This window comes from Canis lupus, chromosome 7, assembly GCF_011100685.1.
Source record: "Canis lupus familiaris isolate Mischka breed German Shepherd chromosome 7, alternate assembly UU_Cfam_GSD_1.0, whole genome shotgun sequence".
In the NCBI taxonomy this organism is placed as follows: domain Eukaryota; kingdom Metazoa; phylum Chordata; class Mammalia; order Carnivora; family Canidae; genus Canis; species Canis lupus.
The window spans coordinates 67556508-67581543 of record NC_049228.1 but is presented as its reverse complement, the minus strand read 5'-3'; the positions used below and the strand labels follow the sequence as shown (position 1 = coordinate 67581543).

At 46.8% G+C, this 25036-nt stretch overlaps 1 protein-coding gene across 2 annotated transcripts in view; it reads left to right on the top strand.

Annotated features, from left to right (window-relative positions):
• The window catches only part of ENOSF1 (enolase superfamily member 1), a 29300-nt gene that overhangs the window by 2229 nt on the left and 2035 nt on the right, over positions 1-25036 (top strand). Inside the window, exons 2-14 of one of the 2 annotated variants that reach the window (XM_038543701.1) lie at positions 2780-2888; positions 7573-7688; positions 9619-9705; positions 10058-10084; positions 11964-12036; positions 12153-12191; positions 12566-12648; positions 13664-13698; positions 16920-17007; positions 18488-18622; positions 21794-21835; positions 22857-22986; positions 23222-23321. In XM_038543701.1, coding sequence (XP_038399629.1) covers positions 2780-2888; positions 7573-7688; positions 9619-9705; positions 10058-10084; positions 11964-12036; positions 12153-12191; positions 12566-12648; positions 13664-13698; positions 16920-17007; positions 18488-18622; positions 21794-21835; positions 22857-22986; positions 23222-23321 — 1064 coding nt within the window. Of the gene's footprint in view, positions 1-2779; positions 2889-7572; positions 7689-9618; positions 9706-10057; positions 10085-11963; positions 12037-12152; positions 12192-12565; positions 12649-13663; positions 13699-16919; positions 17008-18487; positions 18623-21793; positions 21836-22856; positions 22987-23221; positions 23322-25036 lie in introns of those variants that run through there. The other variant, XM_038543702.1, reaches the window with a different exon arrangement.

The following is a 25036-nucleotide window of genomic DNA, read 5'->3' as shown; positions in this document are numbered from 1 at the left end:
GTTCCAGACAACTCCAGGGCTGTGGGCTCACAGCCCAGCTTACCTCCCCCCCAACCTCCCCCACCTCCCCCACCACTTGCCAGCTGTACTTTTCCTCTCCTTTCCTCATTGTCTGCGGAGCTCCTGGGAGTGGCTGTGCTCCGGGACCACTCTCCCTCCTCCGGCTCCCATTCCTGCACCCCCAGAAGTTAGAGGGGGTGCCCACTGCATCACCGAGAAGACTGGAGACAAAGGCACCATGGGCCCCATCTCCACTCATCGGTCTCCAAAACAGCCCTCTTTATTTCCCCTTTATTCTGTGAGTCCTGTCAAATCTCTTCTGCTGTGTCCCACCCTCCTGACTGCCGAGCCCACCCTCACCCTGTCCCCATCCCTTCCATCTCCAGTGTTTTCTTCCTCCATCTCTTTTCCTGGTGATTCTGTGTCTATCCCATCTAGACAAGGATTCCCACTTTGGAATCACCTTTCCTTGACCCTAACCTCTCTTCTTCCTTCTGTGTCTGCTCCTTCCCCACCAAACTCTAAATTACTGGTTCATCCCTGTTGGCTCCGACCTTTACACTTACTTCCTCCTTCATCTGAAATCACCTTCTGTCTCCTTCTTTGTCTTGGGATTGACTTTGTTATTTCTACTCCCAGGGTCCTTTCTCCTAGTTTGGGTGTCACATTGTCGGCTGCCTCCTCTTTCTGCTCTCACTCTGCATCCTGGCTGATGCCGATGCTTCCTATACTGGCCCCCTTCTTTCCTCGGTGAAGGCCTCAAGGGCCCTCCTGTCTCATTGTCCACTCCCAGTAAGACCCCCTCTGTGTGCACAGCTTCAGTGCCCACTTGTATGCCAGTGATTCCCAGATCTCATTTCTGGATCTTCCCTCTCAAGAACCCAGTGGCCAAACCAGGGTGTCACCAACCCTTAATACACTCCAGTCTTTCCCATTTCTGTCTCTTCACTGCCATGGTCACCTAAGTTGTCCTTCCGTCCCAGGTCCTTCATGCCCTCTCCCACTGCTGGAAAGTTCCCCATCCTCAACCAACCGACCAGCTCACATTCTATTTTCATCATAAAGCCTCCTGCAACTTCAAGTGCATCCAGCACTCTGCCGGCCTCCCACAGTTTGTATCTCTCCGAGAGACTTACTGTGTTCTCATGTTATTAGAGTTTCTGTAACCATGGCTTCTACACTATAATTTTCTGAAGGGCAGATGTGTCTGTGTCACCTCAGCAAACTGTACAGTCTCTGATACACAGCTAGTGCTCAGCAACCCTTCACACCGAATGCCCTCCACAAGGCTTTGATGCCAGACAGAGGCCTCCTGTCTACCATGTGTGCCTCCCCTTCCCTGAACACAGGGGTTTAAGTTCTGCCTCTTTAAACTCAGTTTCCTTATCTGTCAGATAGGGATAATAGTACCTACATTATAATATTGTTGTGAGGATTAAATTCAATGGAGTCACTTTTCAAATAGTGTGCCAGAACAACAAATATTGTGTAGTAATCAGAATAATAACAATAAAACCAGTAATTGGTTATCATCACCCTATGCAAAATTCATCAAAGTTGCATCCTCCATTCCTTACTGACGCATTCAGACCTTGTGCCTGGCCTTCGGCGCTCTCCATCACCTGCCCCACACTACCTACCTATCCAGTCTTGTCTTCATTCTCTTGCCACCTGGTTCCCCCCGGGGGCCTTTTCACTTCTGTCTCACAAGGCGCGGGATTTTGATCCTGTTCTCCCTTGCCCCGTGCCTTCCCTTGTCCCTTTGCCCATCCAAGTGGCTTAGTCCCCTGCTTCCTCTTTGCTCTTCTATGGTACTTGACTGACCACATAGCCATGCATGACCTTGCACTGTCATAGCAATTGTCCTCACTTGGTTCTTGCATGTTGGATTCTTCTCCCCACTCTGAGAAGTCTCTAGAGACAGATTGGTTTTCCACTTCTGCATCCCTCATATCAACAGGTAGTGTTGAGTTTCATAGTAGTCGCTCAGTAAACACTTCGCAAAATACCATATGATAGTAGAAAGTGAAGGGGCACCTGGGTGGCTCAGTCAGTTAAGTGTCTGCCTTTCGGCTCAGGTGGTGAACCCACAGTCAGAGTCCTGGGATCGAGCCCCATGCCCTACCCCACATCCTGCCTCTCAGCAGTGGGCTCCCTACTCAGCAGGGAGTCTGCTTCTCCCTCTGCCCCTCACCCTGCTCCTTTTTGCTCACTCTCTCAAATAAATAAAATATTTTTTTAAAGGAAAGTTAAAAAAGAGAACAAAATAAAAAGTAGGCTACTTTGTCTTGAGGTTTTAATACTTTGTTTTCCCCCACTGACCTCCTCTGAACCAGCGCTATTATCCTTTCAGCCCTGCTACAGGCTGCAGCGGAGATAAGTCTAATTTTCAGTGAGGCTTTCTGAAGCCTTGGCTGCCTCCACTGGAGGCTGCTTGTGAATACAGCTCTGTGCAGAGACCTGGCAGAGGTAGCTTGGGCAAAAACTCCTGGATTAAAATCTTAGCTGATCATGAGAGGAGGCATAATTGCAAACTGTCACTAAAAATGTACACATTGCCCTGGTTAAAAAAAAAAAAAAAAATGAATCCCTTAGGAAGACTTTCCCCTTTGTCTATTCAGAACTCCTCCATTTCCTTTGGGGTTACACCAAGGCTTCCTTCTGACTGGAGCTCTTCTTGTATATCCCCTGTTGTGTTTTCTAATCGGATGTGATGTCCTGAGGTGCACCTTTGGATTTCTCACGTTTGCATGGTGGGGTGGGCACATTTTTCCTGCAGCACACAGACCCTGACTACTCGGCTGCCTACGTCGTCTTAGAGACCGATGCTGAAGATGGGCTCAAGGGGTATGGAATTACCTTCACTCTGGGAAAAGGCACAGAAGTTGGTGAGTTGAGCATCCTTGTAAGGTTCCAGAATGCTTAATTTTCACTTAGATTCCGTTGTGACCATACTTTTCTCTGTATTTACACTGCTCAGGGTGAGTAAAAACAATGTTTTGTGGTTATTTGTCTCACTGGAAGAAATGAAAAGGTGGCTGAACTCTGTCCGCATCCTTGCAGTGGTTAGACTGCAAGAGTATCTGGGAATCTGGGCCTGTTTCTCTGCCTGAGAGAGGCAGGCAGATGAGGGACATGACAGGAATAGATGGGCACATGTGTGGCAAGACTTATTGTGATGTGCACAGTGAGCTCTTCAAAGTACTTCACACCCAGCAGTTTCAGGTTCACTGCTCTTCTTGGCATAAGGGCCTCTGGCTGCCCAGTTTCAGAGCTGTCATCTGGGCAAAGCATGTTGTGCAGAAGGCACATTGAGCTGTGAGTGAAGCCCTCTTAGAGTTGGTGAGAGCTCAGTGGTGGTCTTGAAGCTCCTCATTTCTTAAAGATAAGGAACATGAGGCCCAGATAGCTGCTCAGCTAGCCACTGCCTGAAGTGCTTTCTTCCCATAATATTTAAACACAGATTATTTGTTTGATTTTTGTTTTGAAGTACATAGTCCATTCACAAGGTACAAAATCCAAGAAATACAAAAAGGTGACCTTTGCCAGATCAGTTTCAATGGATCATTAGGGTCTGAAGCCAAATGATGATAGTTGGAAGAAGGAAGGAAACAGATTACCTTTGGTAGTGATGCAGTACCTCTCCCATGGATATCTGCATTGTTGGCTCTCCCTTAGATGTAAAATATGAATCTTGCCCCACTGAAAGATTTTAATATTATCAAGGAGAGGAAAGGTGTGTGTATATATGTGTGTATAAGAACAAGGGAATGTTTCTTGAATTTTAAGTGGAGACCACCAGGATGGCCACGGTTCCATTCTTCACAGGGCTGGCTTTCAGTCGTGCTCTCAGCCAGTTCCATAGCAGACTTCTCCCAAGTGCTCCCATGTGTCAGGCACTGGAGAAATAATTTTAATAACAGAGACAGAAAGGAGACAGAGTCCCTCATATACAGAGAAGAAATGAATAAACTTCTCAGGGACACAGACATAAAAGAAACGATCATGCAGTGTGAGAAGGACAGTTTTTAAAAAGCTGGTACAAGTTACCCAGAGAGAGGGTTAGTTCCTTGTCCGGGAGGGTGTTGGGCAGCTTCAGAACGGAGGTGAGCCTTTGAGATTAGTCTTGAAGGGTAGCTAGGAATTTGCCCGGCAGCAGGCCGAGACTCAACAATGATTCCCTGTCCCCCTCTCCATTAAGTCAACCGTTTGCTGTTAATGTTTTCCCTAAGGCAGTGACCGCTGACCAGGATAGGTTTGTGTGTTAGCTTCTGCTGCAACTTTAATGGTCTCTGGTGTCAGCTGAGTGCCTTACGAAGCTGCCCTCTCCATATTGCAGACCATATTGGGCGGCCCCCAAAGGTCACGTAAACTCAGCAAGCTTACGAAATATGTTATGGGACTGGCCATCAGAACCACTCTGTTCATAGCCGAGACTTTGGACTTTGCTGACTCGGGCACACAGTGGAGGGACCCTGCATACCTGTCACTGAGACGGGAGACTGGGCTCCTCTCCCTGCTGGCTGAGCTCTGCGCTTTGGGGTCTTCGCTGACCTCTCCCTCCTCCGACCCCGTCCCCTCCCAGCTGTCCTGATGGACATCGTGGCCAGGAATTAGTGCATATCCAGCTCTCTGGGCCTTTAACACACAGCTCTTTTGCGGTGATGTCGTTGGCCTCCCCCTTTTGCAGACCACAAACTGATAGAACCCATTTTGACCTTGACCTTGCTACATATTTCAGGTGATTTACCACAGTCTCTCACCATCTGCATGTGTTACACGGCATTTGCACTCAAGTTGAAAAAAAATTCCCTTAGCTCATCACAGTTCTGTGCCTCCATCAAGCTTACTTACCTGTTTATTCTTTTATGATCGAAAAAAAGAAAAGTAAAAAAGACTGGTTTCCTCATTACTGTGAAGGCAGTTCTAGTATGTGTGAGTGAGAGGGAGGGAGGGTTACAGTTATTTTTTTAATGTATAGAATAAAACAATATAGTTTTTTTAAGATTTTATTTATTTATTCATGAGAAACAGAGAGAGACAGAGAGAGACAGAGGGAGAAGCAGGCTCCATGCAGGGAGCCCAACGTGAGACTCGATCCTGGGTCTCCAGGATCAGACCCTGGGCTGAAGGCGGCGCTAGACTGCTGAGCCACCCAAGCTGCCCTGTTTTTTTGTTTTTTTGGTTTTTTTGCCCTGTTCTTCTAAAACAGAGGGAAAAAAGATGAAGAAAGAAGAATTTCTAAAGAGATTAAAAAAAAAAAAAAAAGGCAGCTATAAGGGTTCACAGCAGCCCTTGGGCTCAGACCACCATGGTCATCCACAGGCTTTACTGACTCGTTCCTCCTGTGCCAGCGGGTCCCAAGGAGTTGGTCAGCAAGATACTGCCTTCAATGCCTAGTTTTTTCCAGATGAATTTCCCACCCATGGCAGCAAAGCACACCTGAAGTAGACTGTCCCGTCCATTGGATGACCACGACCAACCCAAATTTCTGTCGAATGCACCAAATTCTAGTTAACTTCTTGCAGTACCCTCCTTTTGAGCAAGTACCATCTGCATACTAGAGATGAATATATTAGTGCTGCATCTCTTAGAAGCTGTAAAAGAGGACATCATCCTCAATTTGTGTTAAATGCATTTGCATTTGTGGGGCCAACTGGAGGGGTGTTTCATCAGTGATTTCTAGCAGCCATCTCATCAATGAGATGGAGGTTTTATCTCGATAGTGGTGTAGCTCTCTGTGAGTGGCTGACAGACTCTTCAGAGGTCTTTAATCCAAGAGCACCAGCCATTTGGGCATGAGGAGGATTCTCTCCTCTCACAGTTCTAGGGAATGCATGTCTGAACTGGAATGATTCTATATCCCATTAACAAAAGCCCTAGAGGGGAATCCCTGGGTGGCTCAGTGGTTTGGCACCTGCCTTTGGCCCAGGGCGTGATCCTGGAGTCCCGGGATCAAATCCTCCTCTGGCTCCCAGCATGGAGCCTGCTTTTCCCTCTGCCTGTCTCTGCCTCTCTCTCTCTCTCTCTCTCTCTCTATGTCTATCATGAATAAATAAATAAATAAATCTTAAAAAAAAGAAAGAAAAAGAAAAAAACAAAAGCCCTAGAGAACACAGAATAGTTGGTCCAGCCCTAATGCTACTTTTGAGATCAAGTGTGCAATCATCTGAGTGCTGTTCCACATAGAGGCAAGACATGTCCTGAGAGCGTGTTTCTAATAGTTCGAAAGTCTTTTCCCTAGGATCCAGCAGATAGTTAAAATTGCACCTCTACATCTGTCCTATGAAATGATCTGAGTTATATTACAGAAATGGCAACACCAAGCAACAAGTTTATTCAAAAAATTTATAACAGATTAAATGCTTTGGGGCTAAGTAGATGACTTGATTCGATTATTTTGGCCATTTATGCATAGACTAAGTGTTTTCTAGAATGACTAAATGGTAGAAGGCTGTTTCCCATTCAATTTGCTACTTATTCTTCATCTAAAATAACACAATAAATCCTTTTTAAGTAAAATACCAAAAAAAAAAAAAAAATCAGTTGTCATGCTGAACCAAATTAAATGTAACCTTCAAATTACTTCATAAAAACATAGTATATCATGTCAATAAGAAGAAATGTAATATTTAAGAAAAGTATTTTTATGTACTTTAACATTTTACATGTATTATGCTTATTGCAAATTCATCTTTAATAGTGTGTTATAGGGCAGCCCGGGTGGCTCAGCGGTTTAGTGTCGCCTTCGGCCCAGGGCCTGACCCTGGACACCCAGGATGGAGTCCCAAGTCAAGCTTCCTGCATGGAGCCTGTTTCTCCCTCTGCCTGTGTCTGCCTCTCTCTCTCTGTGTCTCTCATGAATAAATAAATAAAATCTTTTAAAAAATAGCGTATTATATTATGAATTCAAGATATTTTCTATACTTGACAATAATTAGAAGGTACTTCCTTTTTTGGTGGTAAGTCAGAATCTTTTTATTCCTTAGGAACAATGAACTAGCAAGGTTCGGTTTTGAAACTGACTGTACAGACACTTCACAAAGTGAACAAGAAAATAGATTGGGAATATGATTTAAACCTTAGTATCTATGGCTCTGTTTTTCACCTGGCAAACATACAAAATGTGTTAGCTCTACTCAGAAATGAAGCTCAGCACATGGATTAATAGCTCTTCTACATGTGATATTACTTATGACAAACACAGAAGATGTATTTGGGGCAGTTTTTATTTTTTTAATTTTTAGTTTTTAAAAGATTTTATTTATTTATTCATGAGAGACACACCCACAGAGAGAGAGAGAGAGGCAGAGACACAGGCAGAAGGAGAAGCAGGCTCCATACAAGGAGCCCAACGCAGGACTCAATCCCGGGACTCCAGGATCACACCCTGGGCTGAAGGTGGTGCTAAACCGCTAAACCACGGGGGTGCCCTGGGGCAGTTTCTAAAAACACGTACCTTTTGTGTTTAAAGTTTCTTTCATAAAATGCCCACATTAGTTTGTGGTGTTTTCATGTCTTAATTTGACTTCATACCAAAACATACACAAGAATCGAATCTTTATTTAATAGTTGTCTGTGCTGTGAATGCCCTCGCCCACCATGTGCTTAACAAGGACCTCAGCGACATTGTTGGCGACTTCAGAGGCTTCTACAGGCAGCTCACAAGTGATGGGCAGCTCAGATGGGTAAGGGGCCTATTTTATCAAATGCTTCTATAAGTAATGTTACTAAGATCTAAGATGTCCTTTGCACCAAATGTAAAAACAGAAACAGGCTTACAATTTTAAGGTAAACTATGGTATTGAGATAAATTAGGGCTTCAACCATTTAGACAGTGTTTTGAGCTAATTGATTCCTTTCTGTAAGACTTGAATCTGGACATATTTGGATCCTGAGAGCCTTACGGACCTCCTCTCCACTCTACTGCTTGAATGGAAGAAGTGTTCTAGACCCTCTAGAAGATAAAGTACTGATCGGGCATCCTTTCTAGAGGAGAGATAATGTGGATAGTCCTGGAGTTGGGGGAGGAAGTTATTAAATCCAGAAACATAAGAATAAAGTTAAGAAGATGGAGACCAGGGCACTTTTACATGTATAGGTCTATATTTTGAGCCCTAAGTTTAAGGCATGAAAAAAGTGAGGCTCTAGAGGAAAGGATTGTATCACAGTAAGCTCAGTCCAATACCTGGGACCTTGCCTTTGTCCCCTGACATCAGCTCTATCTTTTGCTACCTTTGCTCAGTCTCTTGTCCATGCATGGAGAGAGGCACAAGGGAAGACACTTGCCATATTGCCTTGGATTTAATTTTGAACTTTCTGCAAAGCAAGTTGAACTTGCTTATAAAGGCATTCCCTTGAAGAAGCTCCCACAGGCCAAATCTGGGACAATTCAAGAATCAACATAAATACGTTAGTAATGGCTTGTAACTCATTGAATAACATAAGAATCCATGAGTTCATTTAGGTCTTAAGCAACCAGGAAAAGCTTGTCCTTAGAATACAAACTTACTATAAAAGGAAGGATAATGTTAGACAATCACTGTATTGCAAATATTGTAGCCATAATTGATCAAGGCAAGAATCACCAGTGGATGCCCACATTTGGGGACAGTATTAATCTCCTTACATAGAAAGGGAAAATGGTAATCTCCAATAGAGCAGCCCAGTGGACACTGACTTATTTTAGTGCTGAAAGATAACAGCCCTAAAAAACAAAATATTATTGCCTACTGAGAATTTGTGCCAAAAAGTATGACCCGAATCCCAATCATGAAGGAACCCCAGATCAACCCAAATTGAGACACTGTTAAAAGTCAACCAGCCTGTGTGCTTTAAAAATGTCAACAGCATTTTTTAAAAAATAAAAATTGTTCCACATAAAAAGAGACTAAAGAGGACAACCGAACACAATATGTTAATAAAGTACATTATTGAGACATTTGGCAGAATTTGATTATGAACTGTCTTTTAAGCAACAGTATTCTATCATTGTTATCTTCCCCAGATTTGATCATTGTACTATTATGGTTATGTGAGAGGATGTTTTGGTTTTTAGGACCTACACCCAGAAGTATTTAGGGTCCAAAAGGCATGTATATCTGCAAATTAAATGGTTCAGTAAAATAAATTTTATTTTATATTATATATATTCTATTTATATATGTGTGTATGTATATGTATGTATATGTGTATATACATATGCACATATGGGGGGAATACACAAGAGCTTTTTTTTTTTTTTTATTTATTTATTTATTTATTTATTTATGATAGTCACAGAGAGAGAGAGAGAGAGAGAGGCAGAGACAGAAGCAGGCTCCATGCACCGGGAGCCCGATGTGGGATTCGATCCCGGGTCTCCAGGATCGCGCCCTGGGCCAAAGGCAGGCGCCAAACCGCTGCGCCACCCAGGGATCCCCACAAGAGCTTTTTGTGCTGTTCTTGCAACTTTTCTATAGGTTAGAAACTATTAAAAAAAAAAAAAAAAAAAAAAAGCTTAACCTCTACATGAGGTTTTATTGATGCCTTCTAATTCTTGAAATGTGTCCCTGGCTGGGAGACCTAAATACCTCTTTCATTTCTAAGAAGTTCTGGTGTGTTTTGCTTCCTAACCAGATCGGTCCTGAGAAAGGTGTTGTGCATCTGGCTACCGCAGCCATTCTCAACGCTGTGTGGGACCTGTGGGCCAAGCAGGAGGGAAAGGTAACTCATCAAAGGAGCACTTGTGGGGCTCTGTGGAATAATCCAACACGTGGCAGAGGGATAAACACTTCCTCTGTGAGCAGCCGTCTGAAGACAAAGGACATACACAGCAGGCCTCCAAAAGAAATATAGAGAAGTGTTTGATTCTTTTTCTCCTTGGCAGTAGTTAGGAAACTATAGGAGTAGGTTATATATAAAGGGCTAAGAAAGAAATGGGTTAGGAGGCAGCATTGGAGACCCTGGCATGCAGGTGGGCCAGGGGCAGGTGTTTGAAATAGGAGGTTGTATTTACTTTCGGGAAAAAAATGAGTACTTTACACACATTTTAAAATTCTTTTTCTTTTTTTCCAAGCCTCTGTGGAAGTTGCTTGTTGACATGGTAAGTAAATTCTTTAACATTATAATGTTAAATAATTATAATAATGTTGTAAAGGAGATGGATTTCATGGATTACTTGCCTTTTGATAATCAGTAAATATATTCAGGATTGTCTTTAGATCACTGTCATGATAATCAAGCAAAAACCCAGTAAATTCTAATATTTGTTTTCTGATATTTGAAGTAACAGCTGACTGTGCTCACCACAGTGGTCCAAGGGAAGCAGAGTTTAGGTCCTGCCTCCTACTCTGTGGAGTTTTCACGCATAGTGCAAATTCCCTGAGCCTCTGTTTCCTGACTATGAAAAGGGGATAGTCATTACTTACTTCTCCGAGAACCTTAAAGAATTTGTTTGAAGACCGACTGATAAAAGTGCTTCCTGAAAAGCAAGAGGTTATTATTAACATGTAATAATATAACATAATGTAATTGTTATATTAAGATATCATCTGGTCACTTTGAATTTAAAAGAAAGTGACAGATCAGACTGTTGTAGTCTCCACTGTCTGATTCCGGAAGGGAAGGAGCCAAATGCTAAAGATATGCACCTCAATGTTTCCTTTATTCTTGGCATGTTTCTGGCCTGGTGGAGCACCTGGCATCTGAAGAGGAAAAAAGTCTAGGCAAGTTCAGACCTAGGCAGACCTGGCTTTGAATCTGGGCTCCACCACTTGCTGGCAGGTTGACCTTGGGTATGTCACTTAACTTCTTTGAGCATCAGCTGCCTCAGGGTGATGTCTTGTGTGGTTGCTAAAATTCTGGTAGTCAACAGATGAAGACCCTGTTATTATCTGGCATCCTACTAAGGAAACACAAAAGGCCACCATGGTCTTGCAGACTGTAGGTAGACAAACATCGCTTCTTTTCTCGGAGCAAGTAAAAACAGGAGGATGTCACAACATCTGACGTGGATGCAGGTGGCATGGGGGCCCCATCCAAAGGGGAAGGACGTGAGTTATCTTTAGGCTCAAGGTCAGCCTTTCAGAGGTGTGTAAGAGGCAGCTTCCAAAACTGAATGATTTGCGGGCCTCTAGAGAGATGCCTGTGCCTTCATTCTTTTGGATCCTATTTCCTGTTTCAGTAGGGGCCAGTTGTCTTGAAAGAGTTAGAATCTCAGCACTGAAAAAGCTTTCACAATTTTTAATAGACCAGTGGAGTATTACTGGTGACAGTAAAACCTGAGTGGGAGTGAAGCGACCGGTTGCTTCCCAACCATTAGGTTGGGATGAGGAGAGGTCTCAGCCAGAGGCCAGCTGAGGACGTCAGCCCTGCCAGCCTGGCCAGACCGATGGACGAGGGGCAAGAAGAGGTGGGGTGAGAACAGCCAGCCGTTGATGGGCCGGGGCCAGGCCGTGTGCTGAGCTGCTCATGTTGAATCCATTCTGTTCCTGTCGGTGAATTGTCCCAATGTAACAGAGGAAATGGCCCACAGTCAGGCTGCTAATAAGCGGTGGGCACGGGGTTGACCCTGGAGGGCCTGGCTCTGAGACCAGCCAGCCTTCTTGCCTCTCCTGCTGAGCTGCTCCCGGATCATGGTCAGCCCCGGAGTGTGGAGCAGTGATGCACGGAGGGCCATGGGTGCCTGCCTCCTGCCGGGTCCGTCCTCCAGCAGTCAGCTTAGTTAGGGTGACCAGAGCCTAGGTGTCAGGAGAGGGAAGGGACGGGGCAGCGGGGGTGGGGGGGGTTACAGCACGAGGGCCTGAGGACGTCTTGGAAAGGTGGCACTGACCTTCTGAAGGGCTCTACACCAAGGAATGACAGAACCAAACAATTTAATGCAAATTGTGAAGGCCCTTTCCTAGAAAAGGTAAACCCATCCTTAAATCATAAGCTGCTTGTGAATTGTTCTGGGCTTTTCCCCTCTGCCATCGCGCTGCCAGGACCCCAGGACGCTGTTATCCTGCATCGATTTCAGATACATCACAGATGTCCTGACCGAGGAGGAAGCCTATGGTGAGTCATACTCAAATGATGGAACTGAAAGTTATCTGGTACGCGCCAATGTACAAACAACATAGTAGCACACTTTGTTTTCTAAAAAAGTGATGACACTTCTTATTTTTTTCCAGAAATACTACAGAAAGGTCAGGTTGGCAAAAAAGAGAGAGGTGGGTGGTGAGGAAATTTCCTTCATTGTTTCTGCTCTCATTGTCCTTTTGAGCGTCTATGTCCACTTGGGGTTCGTTCACACTGTCTTCCCCAATGCCCCGGGCCCAGCAGCCAGGTCTTCTGACAAAGGGTTGCGTCTGGATGAAGAAGCTTCCCAGATGTGACAAAATAGGAAGACCTGGGCTAGTTTGACATCCTTGGTATTTGCATGGTCGTGAATGTGGCCAGAGGCTGGGCTTGGGGCTGGGTACCCTGGAAAGGTGGGATCAGAAGGAGGCTGGATTCTCTGGGGGCAGCAGCTTACCTAAAGGCAGTTGTGATTCTGAAGGTCCCTGGAAAGCACACAATGTTGACAAGCACTGTGTTCCCACAGAAGGGCAAATGCTGATGCACGGCTACCCTGCCTACACCACATCGTGTGCCTGGCTGGGGTACTCGGATGACACGCTGAAGCAGGTGGGCATTCAAACCTGGTTTTGGAGACAAAGATATTCCTGACTTTCTGAAATTTTCTTGTTAGCCTTTGTAAATCATTATGGATCCAAGGCCTTATTCCAAAAGTACTTATACTGGAGCAAAGTAAAGCCATTCACATTGCGGGTATGGGACTCTGTGACCTAGTAGGTCCCACCTCGGGTTCTGGAAGGTGACAGCCTGGGATTTGATTTCCAGGCAGAGGCAGCAGTGTAACATTGGGCAGTGTTCACTGAGCCATGCTGAGCCTCGGTCTCCTCACTGAAATGGGGAAATAATACGTATCTTGTGGGTGGTTTGGGGGATTCAGAATAATGCTGTGAGTTTTGTGATACTCGCAGCCCAGTGGCTGGCACACACACTGCGGTCAGCGTGTGATTGATTTATGACTCTTTCCCATCATGCTGTACTCACAGCTGAGAGAAAGACTGGTTTCTGTTTGTTTCTCTTACATCCAGTAAGTTCTATGGATGCTGCAGAATATCCTAGCTTTAAGGAAGGGGATATAAATGCTCCATTTCTCTTCTATTAAATTAAATTAAAGAAATTAATTTTAATTAAACAATTAAAGAAATTGTTCCCATAGAGATGAGGAAAGAATGTCATCCTACAAGTACAAAGAGTTATGCTCCGTTGGCTAAGCTATTTGGGTTCTTAATTCACCAATGCCTGGTTGCTCATCTGGTTCATGCTGCAGCCATAGTGTTCGTGAAACCAGATCAGAGACAAGTGGGGTACTCATTAGACCCAAGAGAGTTGGGGCACCCAGGTGGCTCAGTGGCTGAGTGTCTGCCTTTGGCTCAGGTCATGATCCCAGGGTCCTGGGATGGAGTCCCACATCGGGCTCCCCGCAGGGAGCCTCCTTCTCCCTCTGCCTATGTCTCTGCCTATCTCTGTGTTGCTCATGAATAAATAAATAAAATCATTAAAAAAAAAAAAAACAAGACCAAAGAGAGCTTTCTGGTGTGTGATGGTGGCTCTGCTCCTTTCCCCACAGCTCTGCACAGAGGCACTGAAGGCCGGCTGGACCAGGTAACTTGTTTGTGTGATGATGCATTTCACTCTCCCATCGACCACATGACAGGCTAGCAGTGGAGAGGAGCCAGGAACAAAAGGCAGCAAGGAGGCCAGGGATTCATCCAGGAACAGGCTGACACGTAGGGACACATGGCAAAGGTTTCAGCGTAGGCCAGTCTCTTTCTCCAAAGATGAGATGTGAATCCTATTTAGAATCCTAGAACATCAGATCTGAAACAGACCTTGAAGATTGTCACTTTCAAGCATCAGTCTAGCATAGAAATCCATTCTTTACTGTCAGTAATAAGCATTGGTTCAGCTTCCACTTGAAAATCTGCAGAGGCAGCAAGCCTAACTTGTAAGGTGCTTTTGCATCATCTGAGGGCTCCGTGCATTAGAAAGAGCACAGTGGGGCAGCCTGGGTGGCTCAGCGGTTTAGCGCCGCCTTCAGCCCAGGGCCTGGTCCTAGAGACCCCAGATTGAGTCCCACATCAGGCTACCTGCGTGGAGCCTGCTTCTCCCTCTGCCTGTGTCTCTGCCTCTCTCTCTGTGTCTCTCATGAATAAATAAATTTTAAAAAAATCTTGAAAGAAAGAAAGAAAGAAAGAAAGAAAGAAAGAAAGAAAGAAAGAAGAAAGAAAGAAAGAAAGAAAGAAAGAAAGAAAGAAAGAAAGAAAGAAGAGAAAGAAAAAGAAAGAAAGAAAGAAGAAAGAAAGAAAGAAAGAAAGAAAGAAAGAAAGAAAGAAAGAAAGAAAGAAAGAAAGAAAGAAGAAAGAAAAAACACAGTGTGTTAAAACCTTTCCCTTCCATAGAACTTCCAGTCACTGGTTCCAGTTTTCTGTGGAGTCTCCAGGTGCCTCCTCTTCTCCTCGAGTGGCTGTCCTCCCCATGCTGTTCTCTCTAGACCAACTGTTGGCTCTTCTCTCCTGTCTCTCTCCTGTGTGAATATGGACCCCTGGACATCCAAGGGTCTTCCTCTAGATAAATGGTGATTGTCATTGGCCCCCAAACCTACCACAGTGCAGGACACAGAGGGACCATCATCTCGTGATGTGGTGGTCCCCATGAGCCTCTTGGTGTCAAATCATTTTAAGTGCAGTATGAGTTGTATAAGGAGAAGCCTGTGTGGATGAGCCCATGGTGTGGCACCTGTCAGTGTAAAGTGGTAACATCTGCCTTTATTTCCAGAAGTAAACAAAATTAATTATTTTGGAGGGCTTTCAATATTTTCCCCTGAGTTTTTTTTTCTTGGAGTCTTGTTTTTGAGTAAAGAGAAAAATCTTAACATAAATGTTGGTTGGAATTGCAGCTCTAAATAGTTCAGAGTGCTATAGTTTTATTTCATGGAAGAATAAATCCCTCTCAGTGGCATAAATTAAAAAAACAAAAAAGTCTATGTCCTGCCTGTGGTAGTTCACCGGGCTCTCTGCAGGACCCTCGGCCTGGCCTCCAACCTCCTGCTGCCGCTTCAAGTGTGGCCTGTGAAACAGGAGCATCAGCATTTCCTGGGAGCTGATCAGAAATGCACACCCTGCAGCCTCTTCTCAGACCTGCTGCTCAGGAATTTGCATTTTTAACAAGATCCCATGTTAAAGGGTGTTTTGTGTGGATGTTCAAGTTTGGGAGGCACTGAATTCTTGTTGACTTCTCCACTAAATAAAGAGCTGGGGAGCGAGAATTTGAAGAGGGCAACATGAAGCAGTGGAAAGAGGCTTGGGATGTGATGGATTTGGAATCAGCCTCTTGGCTTTTCCCTTCTTCCCCTGCAAGTAGTTGCTGTATGATCATGGGCAACGTGCTCAACCTCTGCAAACCTCGTTTTCTTTCTCCATAAAATGGGAATAACGCTAACTCATGATTCTCCTCAAAGTTGCGATATCTGGGATTTATAACAGGTGCTCAGTCAGAGTCTGTCCCTTCCTGCTCTCCATGTGCCCAGGAAAGGTGGGAACAGCTGTTGCCGGTGAGTCACAGAAGGCTGAGGAGTGAGGGTGGAGGCCTCCTGGCACAGAAGCCGGGCATCTGGAAACCGAAGCTCCCATGTGGGAGGGACGCGGCGTGTTTAGTGCGTTAGCGCTGAGTGGGGGAGAGAAGCAGCAGATGCCAGAGTGTGTGCAATGAGCACGGTTTCTGTGGGCATCGAGCAAAGCAATCCCTGAGTGAGGGACAGGAGGCTGGCCTCCCCTGCGGTGGAGCCACGCTCTCTCCTGACGACAGACCCGAGGCCTGAGGTCCTAGGGAGCAGAGGCCCGGCTCTGGAGAGTATTTGGGCATCAAAACAGATGAAGGGGGCTCCCTGTAAGTGGCCAGCTCTGATGAGGCACAGGAGGCCTCTGCGGCGTCTCATTCTGGGACCAGGTCACGCGAGTGCCCAGCCTCCGGCCCTGGCCGCACCGAGGCCCACCTCTCGCTGGGTGGAGGAAGGAGGGAGCCCCGCCGGGAGCTGCACGGGTGGAGGGAGGGGGTTTAGCGGACTCTTGACCTTCAGCAGGTGGTGGCGCCCGGGGCTCAGGGTCGGCGGCCGCCTTCAGCCCGGGGCGTGATCCTGGGGCCCGGACTCGGGGCCCACATCCGGCTCCCCGCGTGGGGCCTGCGTCTCCCTCTGCCTGTGTCTCTGCCTCTCTCTGTGTCTCTCATGGATAAATAAATAAAATCTTAAAAAAAAGAGAAAAACAGACATTCAGGATGTGACGGGCCGGCTCCTCTGCCCGGCCTCCCTCTTCGCCTTAGCTCTGGACGTGGCTTCTTGTTCCTCACCGCTGGGCCGCCCGCAGCGAAAACTCAGTGTGGGTAGAGATCTGGCTGCTCTCCTGGTCCCTCGACTTCGGGTCAGCGGTGATTTAGCCTTGTTACCCCCGTGCAGCAACAGGGTCATTTTCCAGTGGCTTGTCTGAGACCAGTGGGAAGAGGGCAAGAGGTTATTAGAAGACATGACCTTGGGCAGCCCGGGTGGCTCAGTGGTTTAGTGCTGCCTTTGGCCCAGGGCGTGATCCTGAGGTCCTGGGATCGAGTCCCATATCCAGCTCCCTGCATGGAGCCTGCTTCTCCCTGTCTGTGCCTCCCTCGCTCGCCCTCTCTGTCTCTCATAAATAAATAATAAAATCTTTAAAAAAAAAAAAAAAAAAAAAGACATGACCTGTGAGTTACCAGCAGAGGCAGCCGCTTCTGCAGAGAACCCGCATGTCTTTGCCACATCAGGGGACAGACCGTACTACCAAACCACATTTATTTTCTAGGTTTAAGGTAAAAGTGGGTGCTGATCTCCAGGATGACGTCCGTAGGTGCCGCCTCATCCGGAACATGATTGGACCTGAAAAGACGTTGGTAAATGTCCTCCCCTCCCATGGAGAAAGAGCAGCTTCACATGAAGCCTGTGTCCTGGGCCAGAATAGAGCTTATTTCAAGCAAGGAGTAAAGCACATTGGGAATTTTAAGCTGAATGTGAGAGGAAGCATATCTTTGTGGTCTTGCAGTGGGCCAGCTCTTTAAACAACAACAACAAAAAGCAACTGAGGGAGCTGATAGTTTTAAATTTTTCCATTCTGCAGAACTTAAGTAAGATCTGGGTTAGGGTCTGTTCCTTCTTGCTAGCACAGATACACCTGAGCAAACAGGACCCCCCTTGGTGTCCTGGTATGTCATTATTTAATTTCCCTTAACAAATATGTCCTGCCTGGTTCATCACGTAGGCTGCTCTCGGGGAGCCAAGGTTGAAGAAATGCCAAACTTTTGCTGAGATAAATGTAAGGATCACACATTCCTGAGTACATATTTTTATAAGATGTTTCTTATTCCATGCAAAATATTTTTATGAAGTTACAATGAAATGTTTTTGTGAAGTTTTTGGAGGTGTATTTCATAAGTTAACAAAAATAAAAGTTAAGTCATTGAGTTAGGATCAGAACTGCTACTATTTATACACGAGTTACTGCAACTTTTGTCTTATGGGGCCATCGTTATCCAAATAATTTGTGATACAGATTGATTCTAGATATATTGTCCTCTGGTCCTCATAATGTCCCCTGAGGGACCTCACACCACCATGTCCATCTCCATATCTGTCTTCTGTAAGCATGATAATGTCAGGGATGAAGAGGCCCTTTCTTAGCGTCTACACACCCAGCACCTGGCTTCCAGGGAGCCGGGACCTAGGAGTTCAAAGGTCATTTACGTGACTTACTGTTCTTGACCAATTCCTTAACTGCTCTCCATGTCAATTTTCTTTTCTGTAAACTGAGTTAATATGAACTGCTTCATAGAGTTGTTGTAAACACTAAAGGGGGCAAAATCCATAAAATGGCCAGTTAAGTAGGTGCTTCATTAATAGTAGAGTTTGGGTTATTTATTATTGTGCCAAACTCATAGTTAGCAGTAGTCGATAAATGACCAGTGATCAAATTCAGAATTGGTGATGCATAATTCAGAATGTGATAAAATAGTTTCCAGAATAATGAATACTGCAAGACAAATGTAATTGGGCGCCACCTAAGTGAAGATTGGGCCAGAGCTCCAGGGCCATTGAGCACTTCTGGGTCTAGCCCAGGGCTCTTTAGGACATCACAGTAGCTCTGTGAGTGACTTGCACCTACTCCAAGAGCCACAGTTCCAGTCTTGGTGGCTGCTCTTTGGCCACCTTTGTGCTCGCTGCATGCTGGTCCTCCATGGAGGAAATGTCAGGCTCCCTCCAGAAGTCTTATCAGTAGTCAGTGGCACCAAGTGACGGCATTTCCTCGCTTAGAGCCATAGTCACAAGTCAGCACCAGGCAGACCGCACAGTGAAGGGTCTCTCTCGGTCTTCTTGCAGATGATGGATGCCAACCAGCGCTGGGATGTGCCCGAGGCAGTAAAGTGGATGTCAAAGCTGGCTGAGTTCAAGCCACTGTGGATTGAGGAGCCCACCTCCCCGGATGACATTCTGGGACATGCCACCATTTCCAAGGTAGAAAAACTGCTCTTGCCCCTGACACTACTGAGATAGATAGGTAGATAATTTTTGTTGTTGGTAGTTGGTTTTCTGAAGTGGCCATGACAGATCCTAAAATTCTTTTGCTTATTTCTTTTAACATTTCTATTTATTTTAGAGATAGTATATTGCTAAGAGTTGAAAGGCTGCCAGCAATCCAAAGATTAATAGACATGGCTCCATACTTTGTAACTATAGAAATCGGACTGATATTAAAATATTTTATTCACCCAGAATGAAAAGTGTAGATTCCTCTGGTTGACCCAAAAGACGAGATTTGCTTAGCTAAGGCCAAGGTCAGGCTGTCCCAAGAGAAGGCTGCCTAGAGCCCTCACACCGGGGCACTTCCCGCACAGATCACAGATCCACCCAGGTTCCCTACCTGTCGGGTTTAGGGAGCCCCGGATACATCAGAATATCTGAGGAACATCCTTTCTCAGGAAGCGTCTCCCTTTAGCCAGGTATCTGGCGCTGATGTATATAAAGCCAGAATGCCAGGTAATACATTTATAAAGAGAACTCCCAACTTCTGGGAGCACTAGATTTTTGTATCCTCTGACCAGAGCAAGATCCCTGAGGAGCCACATTAAACCAAAGGCTTTTGGATAAGCGAGAAATCAGGGCAGGTTGTTGATGTGAATATGCGACCGTGTTGTCCAAGGAGGCCCCAAGCATCCATCCACAGAGCGCGGATGTGCCTGCCCCTGGCACTGGGCGTGCTGAGTCTTAAGCCTCACCCCTCCCCGGGGAAGCACATACCCCTACGTAGCTTTGCTGGCCTTATAGTCCACTCCTGCCTGCCTGGGAGCAGACGATCCCCCTGAGCTGACTCTGCATTGCTATATTCTCCCCTACTCTGAAAATGATCACTCTGAGGACAGTCAGTTCCAAGTTCTGGGAGGGACACCTTGGTGTGCCCTGTGTGAAGCTGTGGGTCCTACTGGGGCCATCCTGCTCCATTCCTCTCAGTCCATGAACATAGGAGCTCCTGATGTCGGGCCCTGCGCAGAAGCCTGTGTTCGAGGGATGCCCTCCGTTCCTCCCACTTACAGCCTCCCTGCAAAGAAAGGAAGACACGTGAATCCTAGATAGGTGGCATTGCTGGCTGGGGCCCTGAGTCCTGAGAGAGTAGAAGGAAGGTTACTGAAGGGAGACACAGGTGTGGGCCAGGACGGTGGAGCGCCCTCGGGAGGTAAGGCAACAGCTGGTCCTGAGCAGAGTTGCACCAAGGTCGGGGTGACTGTTGGCTTAAACAGACCTGAAAGCTTCTGAGGAGTCATTCTGAAATGAGAATCTGGTGAGAGGCCATAGTTTGATGAAGACTTTCACCTTGGGGTTCTTCTGGGTCGCCATGCCCTAGTGCTGCCGCTTGCCCACACAGCAAGGACCTGCACCTGCCCTCCACCCCCACCTGACGAGTCTCCTTGGAAGCTTGTCCAGGCTTCAGCCCTCTGAGGTTTTGTGCCCGTGGAGACGGCCATCCACTCATTGCATGAAGTGGGCGGGGGAGGGGGAAGCTGCAGAGACAGCAGGCACAGGCGGGGCCGTGGGGATACCCAGCACAGTTGAGGTACACGTGGGGGGTTGTGGGAAGCACGGGTCCCTGGGTCTGACGATGAGTCCATCTGTGCAGAAGACGCAGCCCAACACTGTGAGCCACTGTACTGTTCGGAAGGAGAGGATGTGATTAAAGATTTGACTGGAAAAAACATGCTGGATGGATTGCGATGGAGAACAGGGGAGTGTGGTACGGGCAGAAAGCAGAGCTAGGCTTTCCCAGTGATCTCGGAGAGTGGGCAGTGAGGGAGAGGGCAGCCCGACGATAGAAGGTTCAGGAAATATTTATTTTTTATTTCTTTTAAATATTTTATTTATTTATTCATGAGAGACACACACAGAGAGAGAGGCAGAGACACAGGCAGAGGGAGAAGCAGGCTCCATGCAGGGAGCCCGACATGGGACTCGATCCCGGGCCTCCAGGATCACACTCTGGGCTGAAGGCGGCGCTAAACCGCTGGGCCACCCAGGGCTGCCCTCAGGAAATATTTAAAAGGAAGAAATAAAAGTTGATATCTATTTAGTGTCAGAAACATATGCTCTAAAATGGTAGAGTGAGTAAGGCAAATGGCTGGTATTCCCCACTCTGTTTTTTGAGATAGAGAACTCACTTAAATTAGAGGTTTCTAAGAAGCATATACCAGGAAGCTAAAAGGTGCCCCAGGGACCATCCACTTTAACTCCTGACCTGGGGACAAGGAGGCCAAAGCTCTGGGTGATCCATGACTCACCTCCGTCCACACATAGAGGCAGGACAGGTAGCAGGGGCGGGGACACCTGGCTCCCAAATGAAAGGTTTTTCTAGAGGGAAGTTTTCCTATCTAGTGGTTCAGATGCTTCCCCTGGCGATGGCGTTGGCCTGGGTTCTATCCCCAGTTCTACACCTTTGTAGCTTTGTACCCTTTGTAGCTCTGCTTACTTGCCCTGTGAAATGGGGACGATGGTGACCCCTATCCCCATGGGCTGTGACGGGGAGTCATTCAGTCAGGGTTTCAAACCCCAGCAGACAGGCAGTAAGAGCTCAGATGGTGTTAGCTGTTGGTGCCATTGTTATTACTCCCTAAACATGGGGAGATAAGCTGGGCAGAAACCGAAGGTGCTTGAGGAAGGGGCCTGTGGCATCCCCAGTGGGGCCGGGAAGGGAAGAGCCCCAGCCTGGGTGGAGGGGGTGAGGTGGGAAAACAGAGAGAACTGTGCTGTGTCAGGTAGACTCCAGCATTCTCCAGGTGAGGATTTCACCTGTAGGAGTGAACTCAGCCGGATCTGTAAAGTGAATCTAAGGCCACTCACTGAGCTTGAAGGGAGATTGTTCTAGAAGGACCACCGAAGGGGGGCGGTGGGGAGAATCTGCAGAAGGACGGCCAGGAAGGAGCTAATGGCAGCGCCTGGACAGGCCCTGGCCTTCTCACGGGCAGACACACCCAGCCCCTTGCCGACCTTCTGTCATTCCTTACACGCCCCACAGCCCCGCAGCAGGGACGTTTCCTTCTTCAGCTCTCAGTAGTTAAGCAACTGTAAATATTTTTAAACATTGAGAGCTTCAGTTCAAAGACTTAGGAAAATAACACCAGGTTGCCTTATATTTTATAGGCATTGGCCCCGTTAGGAATTGGTGTTGCCACAGGAGAACAGGTAAGTGCCATCTCCTTGGGGTCCGTGCACGTGGCCACCCACTGAGGACACCAGTGTACATTAAGCCCTGTCACTGGGGCTACTTTGGGTTGGGAAGTTTTCATCTCCAAACTTGGGATGTTTTACCGCACATCATTAGAGCCTGGAGTCAGATACAGTCAAAAGTTTATATTTTTTTGCTACGATTTATATGATGTAAGGCCATTAATCTTTGTCAAGGTATCTAATTAAAATTTACAAGGCAGCAATTTAAAGCTGCTTCTGCAGGGGCGCCTGGGTGGTTGGGCTGGTTGAGTGTCTGACTTCGGCTCAGGTCATGATCTCAGGGTCCCTGGATCAAGCCCCACATTGGGCTTTGCGCTCAGCAGGGAGTCTGCTTGAAGATTCTCTCCCTCTGCCTCTCCCCCTGCATTCTCTCTCTCTCTCTCTCAAATAAATAATCTTTAATAAATAAAGTTGCTCCTGCAAGGGCATAAGATGCACTGAATGGTTTTAGGAAAGCCAGCTTCCAAATTGAATAAACATTACTGCGTTCACTCTTGGTGCTTATAAACGAAGCCCCAACGCCTGCCAAAACCTGCGGCAGTCCACCCACGAGCAGAGCAGTGTGAAGGAACAGATTCTCGGTTCTCCCAGCAAAAGGAGCAATGCTGTTTAGCCGTGGCTTTCTGGCATCCGAGCCACCTGCTCATCGCCGTCGCCGTATTTCTTCCTGATGCTCCGCTTCGCCTCCCACTTGCCAGCCGCTCTGACGGTTATTCCTTAATAGATGTCAGGCCGGCGTGACTTTGGTGTGACTCACGCTCTGCCACTAGCAGATTGATGAAGCAGGGAGCAGTAAGGTCTGTACTGTCAGGGCTTGCTTCGTGCCAGGTGAGAACAAAGCATAGATAGACGCCCGGCTTCCTGAAGGCCCGTGCTGAGCACCTTGGTGCACTGCAGGTTGGTGCACTGCCAGGTTTGCAGGCCCTGAAAGCCAAAGCTGACTCTTCTGTTGGTTTTATTTTACTTCTGTTTCCAGTGCCACAATAGAGTGATATTTAAGCAACTCCTACAAGCGAAAGCCCTGCAGTTTCTCCAGATTGACAGCTGCAGGCTGGGAAGTGTCAATGAAAACCTCTCAGTGTTGCTGATGGCCAAAAAATTTGAAAGTAAGGGCTGCTCACCAAACCAAAGCTCCACGTCCCTCCCGCCCCACGCCTGCTGGGGGGGACCCTCTTTTCAGCCTAATCAGGGAAACTTTGATGATCTTGGTCCTGGAATTTCATCCCTGAATAATAAAGAATGATCTAATCACCTGCAGGCAATGAGAAAACCCTCAGGTTTCTTTTCATCCGCCCACCCCCACCCTGCTTGGCGTTAAGTACAAATCTGTCTTTCTTGTAGTTCCTGTTTGCCCCCATGCTGGTGGCGTTGGCCTGTGTGAGCTGGTTCAGCACCTGATTATATTTGACTTCATATCAGTTTCTGCAAGCCTTCAGAACAGGTAATGTGGAGTTAACTTCAGGAGTGTCCTGCAGTCCACCCAGACCTTCTGCATCTCTGCTCTCGAGACCCGAGGAGAGCTCTGTCCTTTGCCACGTCCTGGAACTCAGAGGCCGAGCTGGTTTTGCTTCCCCTTTCTCATATGGGGCAGTTACACTGGTGCCCCAGCAGTGAATAGAACTTTGAGGGGCGGGTTTTTGGGAGCCACCTTTGTCTTCTAAGTACATGGTGGGTGGGTGGGATGGAGGAACCCTTGGAAACTAGAACTCCTTTTTTTAAGTAGACTCCACACCCAGCATGGAGCCCAGTGCAGGGTTTGAACTCACGATCCTGAGATCAAGACCTGAGCTGACATCAAGAGTCAGCCTCTTAACCGACTGAGCCCCCAGAACTCTTTCCTTTTTAAAGCCTTGCTTTCATCATACATATATTCTCTGCTTCTGTTCAATGTCCTGGTGCCAGCGCTGGAGTCTTCTATAATCTGCCCGCATCTAGTTCCACCTTGTTTCTCAGCGTGTCTCAGGTGAACTCTAAGACAGTCTTCCAGTTATCTGCACACATACGGCTTTATTTTTATCTTGTTATTTTAAGGATTGACTTATTTCAGAGACAGAGAGCGAGCAGGGGGAGGGGCAGAGGGGGAGAGATTGAGAGAGAGTGAGCTAGAGCCAGCTGGACGTGGGGCTTGGCCCCAGGACCCTGAGATCATGAGGTGAGCTGAAATCAAGAGCTGGCTGCTTAACCAACTCAGCCACCCGGACACCCCCATATGCAGCTTAATTATACATTTCTTTCCTCCTAGAATTAAATGTGGTATCACAGAAAGATCACTGGCCGTGATCTTTATATGGTGCAGGCACTAATACATGCATGGGAATAGTAAATACCAAGTATGGGACCATGGGAGAGAAGTGGGACCTGTGAGGGTTGGTAGGGGGCCTCGGTGATAAGGTAATGGTTTCTCTCTGAAGTTGGAGGCTGAGTACGTAGATGCTGCCTTTTATTTCGGAAATATTATGTATGATAAAAAGTGAACATTCCAGGGTTATTCTGCTGTTGCCCCTTCTCACTTCAGTCCTGAAGGTGGGACCAAGGGGAGGTTCAGTCCAACCTTGCAAGGTCCTGTAAGTCTTGAGGGCTGAGAAAGGGGCAAACCCAGAGCATGGTGTGCTGTGACCACCCTCAAGTGGGCGAGGGTGCCTCATGCCACTGCTCTGCTCGGGAATGCTACCGTGTGAGCAGAGCACCTCTGCTCTGTGCCTGGAGCACCCAGTCCCTGCACATTCTTTAGGGCCAGAATGTCCTCTCCCATGGGGTTGGCTCTTCTGTAGCCTGTCCTTTATAGATTATACATAACGCATATCCTAGTCAGTAACTTAGTATCTGTGTCCACTGAAACCACATGGCCCAGTCTTGCCAGTTCCTTTTGTGAGTTACCAGCACCGGGCACGTTGGTGGCCTGTCCTCGCTGTTCATGAACCAATGACAAAGTGAGGTATCGGAGTTAGGTCACTTGCCCCAATTCACAAAACTAGAAAGTAGCTGACACCAAATTTGAACAGATTGGACTGATAGTAAAACCTGTGCTTTTTCTAAATCATGTGTGTAGCTGGATGGGATCTCACTTAGTGATTTTAATCTGTTCACCTAAGTTTTGGCTAAAGGCACCCAAAGAATCCCAGATATTGAGAGTCTAAATTGATGCCTTTGGGGTCA